At 45.4% G+C, this 11,604-nt stretch overlaps 1 protein-coding gene across 16 annotated transcripts in view; it reads right to left on the bottom strand.

Moving 5' to 3' along the window:
- ABI1 (abl interactor 1) overlaps positions 1-1,904 on the bottom strand; it is an 80,179-nt gene extending 78,275 nt beyond the window's left edge. For 15 of the 16 annotated variants that reach the window (XM_040680681.2, XM_040680723.2, XM_040680755.2 and 12 more), the window contains exon 1: positions 1,665-1,814. In XM_040680681.2, the coding sequence (XP_040536615.1) occupies positions 1,665-1,781 (117 nt within the window). In that variant the 5' untranslated portion in view covers positions 1,782-1,814. Of the gene's footprint in view, positions 1-1,664 lie in introns of all 16 variants that reach the window. The other variant, NM_001039281.3, reaches the window with a different exon arrangement.
- Between the last annotated feature and the right edge of the window lie 9,700 nt (positions 1,905-11,604).

Below are 11,604 nucleotides of genomic sequence, written 5' to 3'. Positions count from 1 at the left end.
TTCCAGAGCTCTGAAAAAGCAATGTAACTGAAGCGTCTCTAACTTTCTGACACAGAGAAAAAGCCGGGAGCAGCAGCAGACAGGTCAAAACTTGTGCTGCAATTACCACACTTATGTATTTGTCATATTTCCCATGAGTAAAACCAAATGAACCTCGCCTCGTACAAGCATTTATATCAGCAGCTTTCTCTAGGTGGAGCAAACAACTCGGAAGAGTAAATACACATTAACTTATATTCCCTCGCATACCAAAAATAACAAAATGCCTTAAAATATGACTTGTTAGTGCAGTTTTAATCCAAGCATCAAACTCACTCTAAAAAAAAAAGATTTCACATTGAGTTGTTATAGCTTTATTTTCAGATTCACTGTTCCATTACCAGAAGCAGTAAGACAGCTCACTGGCAACGGTAGATGCCAAAGATGTGAATAACCTGTATTAAGTGCTCACTGCAGGTAATCCTAGAATAGCTTCAGTTGGAAGGGGCCTTAAGGACCACGCAGTCCCACTCCTGCCACAGGCTGCTTCACACCCAGCAGCTCAGGCTGCCGAGGGCTCCATCCAGCCTGGCCTTGGTTGTCTGCAGAGATGGGGCACCCACAGCTCTCTGGACAGCAATGCCAGGGCCTCCAATACATGAGTAATCCACTGTTAGGTGCAGTGAACTTGTTGAACAAGCAGTGCTTCTAGTAAGGGGAAAATTATTTGCCTTTCCTTGCCATTTTTCTTTCCCAAAAGAGGCTTGATCTGAGCATTTCCTGATGGTTCCACATCCACATTGGTATGGCTATATACACAGACTTAAATTCAGAGTTGTGTGCTGCAAATCTTGACCAAAAAAAAATTAAAAAATAAAAAAAATAACAGTAAAGCGTGCTGGAAGTAGTTTCACTGAATCAGACGTAAGGAGCAGGAAGCACGGGCCATAGAGGAAAAGAGCCCACGCCGGGCGCTGGAGACACGCCGCAGCCCCGGAGCCTCCTGCAGCAGCAGGCAGCGGGCCGCGATGATTGCTACAGGATGTCGGATCGCGAAGCCTCCCAGAGGCACGGATTGCCATTTTGAAACACCACATCACGCCCGCCCGCGAGTGCCTGCACACGGGCGCTTCCCGCTGCCGCACGCCGCCCGTTTCGGCGACCAGCCCCGCGCTGCGGCACGCCGGGACGGCGACCCACGGCCCGAACGCGCCGCCGCCACCGCCGATTCCCTCAGAGGACGGCGGCGCGCGGTCCCCGCCAGGCTCGGCCGCGGCGCTGCGGATGGCGCGAGGCCGCCTCGCCAACGGCCAACAACCGCCGCCCCGGGAGGGCAGCCCCCGAGGCGCCGGCTCCGGACCGGCCGCGCGGAGAAGCTCGCCGCCCCCCCGCCCCGCGCCCGGCTCAGGGAGGTCTCCGGGATGTGACTCATAATGAATACACACAGAAGGGGGAGGAAGGAAAAAAAAATAATAAAAGAAAAAGACACACCCTCCTCCGAGCCGGACTGACATAATAACCCCCCTCCCTTCCCCTCCGGAGCCGATGTGGGGGGGAAACCGGCCGTTCGGCAGGGAAAGTTGAAAGAAAAGGCAAATCCGGGGGAGCGGCGGCGGTGCCCCCGAGGCGGCTCCGGCTCCGGCCCCGCGCACCCCGCCCCGCAGAGCCGCCCCGCCGCCCCTCACCTGGATGTAGTTGTTTTCGCAGTAGTCGGCGACTCGAGTGAGATTCTGGTAGCTCTCGAGCAGAGCCCGCTTGCCAGAAGGGATTTCCTCCTCTAGTAACATCTGCAACTCTGCCATTTTCCACCCCTCCGCATCGCTTCCTCTTGCATTAAAGAGACAGCGGCAGCGCCGGGCTCGCAACCCGCCTGGTATTGTGGGATTCCTCCTCGCCTCGCTTTCGTGAGCGCTCGCTTTCCCCACCCATCCTTCCCTCTCCGAGGGGAGAAAAAAAAAAAAAAAAAAAAAAAAAAAATTAGAAGAAAAAAACCCGCCCGCTCTGCAGAGCACGCCGGGAGCTGTAGGCGCCGGACGCCCCGCGGTGCGCATGCGCGGGGTGGGGTCGCTCATGGCGCAGCGCCGCCCGGCGGGGAGATGGCGGCCGGCCGAACCCGGCTGCGTTGTGTTACCGCTCGTGTTCCTGTCCCAGCGGCAACAAAAGCCCCAGATCTGCTCGTGCTGCGCTGAGGCAGTGTCTCCTCAGCAGAAGGCAAAAGACTCAATCGGGGAAGCGCTGCTGCCCCTGTTGTAGAAGGTTCGGAAAAACGTCTAAGATCATCTCGTCCTGCCATCAGCTGATCCTCACCATGCTGCTGCACCATGTTCCTCAGTGCCGCGTCTGCCCTTCTCTTGAACACCTCCAGGGATGGTGACTCCACCACCTCCCTGGGCAGCCCATTCCAGTGCCTCACCACTCCTTCTGAGAGGTTTTTCCTAATATCCAACCTGAAACTCCCCTGATGCAACTTGAGGCCATTCCCTCTCTTACTATTGCTGCTACCTGGGAGAAGAGGCAGACCTCCACCTCAGCACGACCTCCTTTCAGGCAGTTTTAGAGGGAGAGAGGTGGTCTCCCCTGAGCCTCCTCCAAACTGAACAACCCCAGCTCCCTCAGCCGCTCCCCATAAGCCTTGTGCTCCAGACCCCACCTTCACTGCCCTTCTCTGGACACCGCCCAGGGCCTCAATGTCTTATAGTGAGGGGCCCCAAATCAAACACAGTACTGAAGGTACGGCCTCACCAGAGCTGAGTACAGGGGGATGGTCACCTCCCTGCTCCTGCTGACTGTGCTATTTCTGATACAAGCCAGAACGCCATCGGCCTTGGCCACCTGGGCGCACTGCTGGCTCACGTTCAGCTGAGTATCGACCAGCACTCCCACAACTTTCTCCTCAGCACGGCCTTCAAGCCACTCACTCTACCCTAAGCCTGTAGCATTGCATAGGGTTGATGTGACCAAAGTACAGGACTTGGCACTTGGACTTACTGAACTAAATCATGTTTACTTCAGCCTATCATTATCTTGCAAGATGCTGCCTCCTGTCAGGTTAGGACAAGAAATTTGTAAAATAACAGCAATTGGTGGCAAGAAATGGCCAAAGCAATAGGAACAATGCAGTTAGGAGGTATTCAGTGCTGTGAAGAGGCCCTGCCCAGCTGATCATCCTGTAGGAGAGGGAGAAAAGCTGAATCTGAACTGTGGAGGTCCTTGCAAGGGCTGCCCAGAAGTAGCAACTGACCATTAGCTATTATCAGTTTGTAATATGTAAGAACTTAAGTATTTGTCTGAGGCAAATTAGGTGACTGTTCTGAAAGTAATGCCTCCTATTTTATTATGTTGGCCCACAACATCAGAAGTGGATGTTTTTGGTATGGAAGCAGAGGTTAACCCTTCCCACCAATATCCCATTACATGTTGTTGCTGTGTGACAGATGACAGCAGAGGGTCAGTCCTACAGAATGGTGTCTGGCATGGAAGTGCAGATGAAACAAAGGTGTGTCACTGAATTCCTCCATGTGGAAAAAATTGCACCCACAAACATTCATTGATGCTTGCTGAATGTTTATAGAGACCCAGCAGTGGATGTGAGCACAGTGAGGAGGTGAATGATGCATTTCAGCAGTGGTGACAGTGGGTCACTTCCACTGGTGCAGATTTTTGAGAGCATGGCATACAGGCTTTTGTTCTTTGCTGGTGACAATGCATAGCTAATGGTGGTGACCACGTTGAAATATAGTTATTTGTAGCTGAGAATCTATCAAAGTGTTATCGAGCTCTTTGTGTCTGTTGTACTTTCCATGGAAATAAATAGGAGGCATTATTTTCAGAGCTACCTGTGTACATCATTCCAGACACTGTCTTACCTCAGCTATTACCGTTCAAGATCTCCTCTGGTTGTTGCAGAAGCATACAACGTGAGTGGCTTCTTATTATTTAGGACAATTTTTCTTGCATATCTTTTTTTTTTTTTTTTTTTTTTTTTTTTTTTTGGTAAGTAAAATCCTGTTTCTATGATCATACCAGACAAGAAACCAGTAACAGCAGGTGGTTTCTATGTGGGGATGGCTAAGCCTGCCTTTCCAGTGAGTAACAGGCCGAGGAGAAGCTGTTTCCAGGGACTGTTACTCATCCCTTGGCTGTGCGTTTTGTACACACAAAAGCAACTGCTGTCAGTCTGTGTGCTTTATTGGTTGTCCCACAGAAACTCACAGTAGTGAAATGTCAACACATTTCAGAAAAATAGTCTGAAATACATCACAGTAAGAGCAGAGAGCCTCATCTGTCTTCGCAATTGTATGATATCTCACATGACCACCAGAGTCCATCTTTTGTTTGCAGCACTGAAACTGCCCTGGTCTGGGCCACCCTGATGGTGTCTCCAAATCAAAGTGGAGAGGGGAGAACATCGTCTGCCTCCCTCTAAAGTCAGCAAAGTCCAGCAGCTCATTTGGAGGCATGGAAGTGAGGGTGAATGGCAGAGAGCCCAGGCAGGATCGCTGGGCCTGGGAGGGGCCTCACAGCTCCCATCTGGGAGCAGACAGGTGCTGGGATGTTTGAGTTCCCTCTGGGGCAGTGGAGGGGGGAGCAGGTGCACTCAGCACTTGCTGTAGGATGGGGATAAATCTGTACTGCTGTCTTCAGATGGCTAATTCATTTGGCTGCTTAGTAAAACTATTTCCAAAGTGGTTTCAATAACTCTCTTTTGGACAATAGGTAATTTCCAACAAAACATTTTTGATTCCAAGTGCCCCTTTAATGTAAAATAATTTAATTTGATCTGCAACAGCACTGATATACAGACAAGCCTTTAATGTTTCCCAGGGTAAGTTTGATCAGAAACCATCCTGGACATTGACTTCTTCAGCGATCATAATACAAAGAAAATCTTATTTCTCTTTTCAGTTATGCTATGAACTTCTGAACACCCGTTGGCTTGGATGAGCCTAAAATTGCCTACAGATCACAGACTTCACTGGAGCTGTTAACATCCTCAAGCAGCACAAATGTTGTCAGCTCTTCTTAAAACGTTACTGCTGCCCCTGAACTAAGAGATGGCAGGCACGTGGGACATGGTGCGTCGACCTTTTTCAGTATAGAAAACTCAGCGGCGTGTGTTTTATTAAACACACTGTGCTTCATTTCAGCAGGCAGCCGAGTCCTGCAAGCAGACACGGAGCAGCAGCTGAGCAGGACAGCGCTGGCTGCCAGGCAACGCGCCCACCTCAAACAGCTGAGCAGAGGCTCGAGGGGCTCCAGAGAATCTCCACCCAAAAGCCCTTAAACAAACCAAACCACGATCTGCCTCAAACTTTGAAGACGCCATCAGAGAGCGCCACCTCGTGCCATCTCCTACGGCACAGAGCCTCCCTGGCGCAGGCGGGGTTAGCCCGGTGGGCGGGTAGACCTGATATAGGTACACCCAGAGTGGCCTCACGCGGAGCTCGCGCACTTCTAGCAGGACGTTTTAACTTAGTGCCGTATGCACCGGGAATCCTGGTGCAGTCGGGCTTAACTGTTCAGGTCAGCAGCCTTAATAGCTGTTGCCCCCGCTGGTCCTCCTTGCTTTCAGAATGTCCCTTCTGGATCACCTGAAGATCTTTGCACTGTGCTACTCACACCTGAGATTCTCAGAGTTTTTATTGACTCAGATGTGACAGACACAAGCTGGCTCCATGAACACGTGCGGTGCATACAGGAAGTGATTTCCAAGCACCCAAAAGCATGGGGCCATTTGGGTGGCTAGGCTGCTAGCCAAACCCAGCAGAACCAACACTGATCCTGAGCCAGTAAAACTTTGGACTTGAGTTGACCCTTTCTGAAGACACTAATGTATGCCTGAACTACTTCCAACGGATTGCCTCCTAGAAACTGTCTTATTCTTTTGTTTTGTTTTAATTATCACACTTATCCGTTGCTCCAGTAAACTGTTGATCGGAAGGAAATTTTAACTAACTTACTCAAGTTATGTGCAAGTCTGCAAGAAAGCTGGGACTGAAACTTACATTTTCCTGGCTGAGGAGTCTGGCTGATAGAGAAAAGAATGTAATAATGCTCCTCAAGCTCCACCCAAACGACCCCCTAAATGAGATCCCATTAAAAGTAAAATGTGCTTATATACCATTCAATGTCTCAGCTGTGAGATTTGCCCCCCCTCAGTGGGACAGGCTCATTTCCAAGGGCACTTCTGAAATGTAGCCCATTTTTTACTAGGAGAAAAATGTAACTCTAAACACACCCATTTAGAATAGCATCAAAGTAGTAGCATCAAAGCAACTTCTGCACTGTAATTTGTGTAGCTCTCTAGCTGTCCCATTTTCTAGGCATGTATCTCTGTTTTTCTGTTGAGAACAGTTCTCCCTTTACAATAGTGTCGACTGGAGAATAACCATTTATTTTTTGTTGGTCTGTTTGCTGGATCAATTCCTGGTTCAGCTGTTTAGCTACACGAGCGCTTTTGACAGTGGAAAGGGAGCTGAGGGATTTGAGGGGGCAGCTGGAAGCACAGAGGCCACGAGGTCTGTTCAGATCAGCCGCATCAGCTCTTCCACCAGATGCCAAGCCTCATGTTCCTGTAAGAAGATTTTTGTTGATTACAGTGGTGTCAACGATAGGTATACAAGTGTAGCTGTTCTGGGACAATCCTGCATGAATATGTAATGCTCTATAATTTCTTTCTGGGTCCAAAAGGTATTTTGGTATTTTTTGTATTTCCTGTACCAAATTAGAAGTAACCACCCAAGAAGCTACATAGCTACATTGGTTTGCCTTCCTGTCTTTTGGATCTAGCCCACAGAGCCTAATGATTAACCATATTGATATTTTAGTAATCATTAAGGGTTGTCTGAATATTGCAGAGAAAAATGGGGCTGCTCCCACTTCTTGGAGGCATTTGTCAGGCTCTCTGCACTCTTGTGGGCATCTCCATGTGTGCTTTTTTACAAGCAGCATTTTTAAGATTTTTGTCACAGCCATAACAAGCAGTATTGCTCCCTCTTGCCTGGCTGGGGGATCTGGGTGCTTGTGGTAGGGCTGCACCCCTGAGCCTGGTCCAGGGCCCCTGGCACCCCCCTGCCAGTTGCTAGGCAGCCGTGAGCCATGTGCAGCGAAGCGCCAGCCAGGCATTGCTAGGCAGCCTGAGCCGCTGGAGAGCACAGAATTAATAAGATTCAAAATTGCTGCTTTGAGAATGCACAAGATAAGAGCAGCACAAAAATAAATAGTTCTACTGTATTTTGACGTGACCTATAATATATTTGCACTTGCAGGATTTTGTCTTCTGCTTCAACCTCATTTTTTATAAAGCGTTCTCCTCTGCATCCCTCCTTCATGCTTATCATCACTTTTCAGCAGTGCTCTGATGTCAACAATCCTTCCTCTGCTCTCATCCCCACGACTCTTTTCTCAATCTGTCATCTCAGCTGTTCCCCCCATGCTCTGCTGGATCCCCTGTTCCTTTGGCCTCTTTCACTTTGGTTTTCATTCTTTCATCTTCCCCAGTGCAGCCTCCAGGCACTAGACTGCCTCCTGACTTTGCCTTTCCATTTTCATTGCACCAATGAATTTGTCCCATATCTTGTTTCCAGCTCCTAATCTAAGCCCCCAGTGCTGTCATTATGCCCAGCTGCCCGTAACAGGGTAGGCTTTTCTTCTTAATCCCCCCAAATGCAGCATGTCGAGCAGAGAAGGGCATACAGTGCCCTAAAAGCATGGGAAAAGTGAAGGATCCAGACTGTTGTGATGCTGCCATACCTATGCAGAACCTCAAGAATGTCCATTTCTTTCTTCCAAAACCCAAAACAGATAATACAGATACTATGTGATGAGTGACAAGATGGTTCTCATACCAGTAACAAATAAGGCTAAACTGTGTGGTTATAAAAGCATCCCAAGGAAGGGCTGGCTATAAAGGAAGCACATAAAGCAGTAGGTGGATATCTGGCTGTGATCCTTTTTGCTCGCTAATCTCTTTTGGCCTTCTTTTATTTCATGGCTTTGTGGGTGGTTAGTCTCAATACGAAAAGAATCAATCCAATTGTAAGGGTAGGCACTGAGTGATAGTCAGTTTTCTGAATGGACCCATGAAGGTTTGGCCCAGACATTAGTTGGCAGGCTGGAATTTCCTGAAGGAATAGCTGTTGGAGGATGACAACCCTTTAAAAAGGAAGCTTTTCTTTGATATGTACCCAATAAAACTTTCCCCAAGAAAGGTTTCTCACTCTACGTAGAGCTTGATATTGAAACCAGAGAGACTGTGCCCCAAAAAAAGTGATATTCTGACAATTAGCAGTGATATATAAGGGAATGTAGACTTGCAGAGGCAAGTATGCCATGTCTCTGACTTGAAAGCAGCTACTGGGAGGTTGATGCCTCATGTCAGCAGTGTCTTCGACTCTTGTAGCTCTTTGGAGTGAGCTTCCCTAACCGGAAAAAAACATAACTCAAGGTCTTGAGAAATGTCTTGAAGTCTCAAAATACTGTTTTGACCACTCAAATACCACTCAAAATTAGTACCATTTCTGTTTTGTTTTGCACCACTGGATAACAGCTATGAAAATAACACAAATGAAAATGTTCCAGAGTGTAACAAATGCATAAACCTGGAGAGCCATTCCAGGTTTGGTGGAGCCTATTTGCTCAGATATTATTTACAGGGTTGTCAGGAGTATAACTGCTTCCAAGAGATGTAGAGCCTAAGATGGCTTCGCAAATTCATGCAACACTGCATGGCCCCAGGCTCGTGGTGAAAACAGAGCTAATAAGCTATTTCAAGATATACTAACTGTTTACAGAACAGAAGTGTCTCTGCTTGGTGTACCCTGGAGCATCCCTAATGCCAACAGCATCCAGGTTTTTCTGTTGTCGTCATTTCCCAGTCTTGCATGACCCTAGGTAAGGGAGACTTGACCATTGTAATATCATCAGCTAGTTTTCGTATGCACTCAAAATTGATTAGTTCACTGTCATGGCTATATCTAATTGCAACCCTCAGCCTAATTTATTTCCCATCTTCATTACTAATTTTCTGCATGTTAATTGGATGGGTAAGACCCAGAATGCAGTCAACATCTAAGTTTCAGTTCTCATTGTCTCAGAGCTAACATTTGATCAATCTGTATGGATTCTTGATTTTTTTTTATCCATTTAAAATACTTACTTACTTACTGCCATTTTTATGGCACAGAAAAAGAAATGAAAGACTCTGCCAAAGGTTCTTAGCATAATGCAAAGCCTTAAAAGAACATATTAGTGCAAAGGCAGTTTAATTGCACAATTGCATATTTGAGGAAATTTGAGAATGGACAGGAATTACTTTTATATACCTTCTATTGAAAAGATTTGGTGTTTTTCTAAGGCCTATGGTTTTTTTTTTTATGCAGATTAAAAGCATTCATGTTCTGTACTGATTAATTGGTAAGCCTCTTTTGCATTTAAATATATACTTCATTGAATTGCAGCTTTCCGTCACAAAGTAGAAAAGAAAAAATAATTAAATGATAACATCATGCTAGTGGAGAACGAGTGTTATTTTCCCAACAAAAACAAACATTTGACAGCAATTCTGCAGTGATAGTATTTTTCAACACAATAGTAGGATGGCAAAATAAGTCACAGTATAATAGCACTTTTTTTCAGTAAGTAAAAACACATTACAGATATTGGATCTGTTCCAGGTCCCAGTGAAACAGTAATACTTCAACTGGAAGTAATATTGAGTCTGGGGGGTTCGGCGGTGTTAGAAAAGGGTATCTTCAATGGCCATTGAAGCCAAAAGTAATGGGATTGGATGCAGAGCAACTCTTGCATGCACTTGTCTACTGAAAATCATTTCCACACTAAGATAACAGTGACATCCTCCTTGGTATTGTCCTAGTCAGAGTCCAAACACAGACTGTGCAGATAATGAGGGCAAAAAGTCATTACCCATAGACTGAGGCTATTCTCTGTTGGGAGCATTTTAAAATAAATCAGGCCATTTAGTGCATTACAATGGAATTTAGCTGGTAAGCACTGTTCAGAATAAACATTTTTTTTCTTGTTATGTTTCATTACGTAACAGGAAAAATCTTTTGTGCCTGTGAGATTGATTACACGTCTCAAACCTAGTTTAGCTATTAATCAATCTCTGCAACCTCTTATTGTTTCCTGGAGCATAATGCAGTAAAAATTCTCCTTTAATTATCACTAATGAAAGCTACCTCCAGTGAAAGTGAATATGCGCCACTGGAAAATGACTTGGTTCAGAGGGCAGCAAATGCAAATATGAACTATCTTTATGATGCATAGGCACAATTAGAAGCAAATATGTAAATTACTAATGGCAGGTTCCTGCTATGCTCAACAATTTGGTGTCAATATTAGCTGTGAAGGTTCCAATTTATTTGAGCATAATCATAATAATCCCACAGTACTTTTCTGTCCAGTGTAATTGTTGAAGGGCTGGGGACTTTTAAACATTGCCATGTAATGTTAATAGATTTTTAATATTATTTAATAGATTTTGGAGTACAAAGTGGACTAATTATTCTTGCCGCATCTTCTCGTTAAATAACAAAACTGTCTGACCCTTCACTCTCTATCTGACACGTCTGTATTTCTTAAAATGTCTTTGGAGTATAAGGTGGAACCTATCTAGGATTTACATCAGTGGAGGAGATCTGATAACAAAATATATTCATTTATAAACAAGGAAATAGTGGCTACATTTATTTAGTACTATTCTAGCTACAAAAGAGATCAGGACACTGCTTTAAATGGGAGCTGTAGTATACTGTAATGTATGTGAGATTTGTTGTTAAGCAGTCCCTTGTAATGCTTTTCTTTCTGTTGCTTATACCTTTGCCAGTCTTATTTTACCCCTAATAGTACACATTTCTACTTCGGGCATTTTTTTTTCTTCAGGGAATTTGTGAGAAGGAAACACTGAGAAATGCAGTCTATTTAACCCAATCCAAATATTTCAGCTGAGAGACTAAAGCACCAGCAGCCCTTTATTTTGGATGAGGACTTTGAAATTCGGCAGAAGGTAATTTCAGGGATATGGCTCTTGTTCCTCCTTGACAACATTCGGTTAATCTGTAAGTTTCTAAAACCACTCTATGTGCGTATTGTCAGTAGAGTTTTTAGCATTAGTACACATCTACTGAGGGACTGGTCTGCTCTGCTGATATTTCTCTGTGCACTAAAAGGGCCAAGAGATTTTCTCTGCATTTATTCTTGTTGAACATACAGTATCACTGTGAAATAGAAGGACTATATCCCGTCAGTGGATATATATGTAATATACTACATGTCAATATAGAATTAATAGCATTAATAAAATATACTACATATTCATCCTATATATATATATACATTACCAAATATTCCTGGTAATTTGCTGCAGGTAATGGTAATTTGCCGCAGGTCTGAAGAGCCAAATCCTGATGCTGGTTTTGATGTTGACCGTATACTGAAGCCTTAGCAGGTTGAAACAATATATCGACCAGTTAATTATCTAGTGGGCACATCCTATGCACGACCATCAGCCTGTGGTCTGGTAGACAAGTTGATGTTTGGCTGCATATCATACATGCTAATAAAGGGGACAAGTCTTTTCTGTCAGAGAAATTTGTAGAAACAGAC

Source organism: Gallus gallus, chromosome 2 (genome assembly GCF_016699485.2).
Source record: "Gallus gallus isolate bGalGal1 chromosome 2, bGalGal1.mat.broiler.GRCg7b, whole genome shotgun sequence".
In the NCBI taxonomy this organism is placed as follows: domain Eukaryota; kingdom Metazoa; phylum Chordata; class Aves; order Galliformes; family Phasianidae; genus Gallus; species Gallus gallus.
The sequence above is the reverse complement of the archived record's forward strand: the minus strand, read 5'-3'. Positions and strand labels throughout refer to the sequence as shown.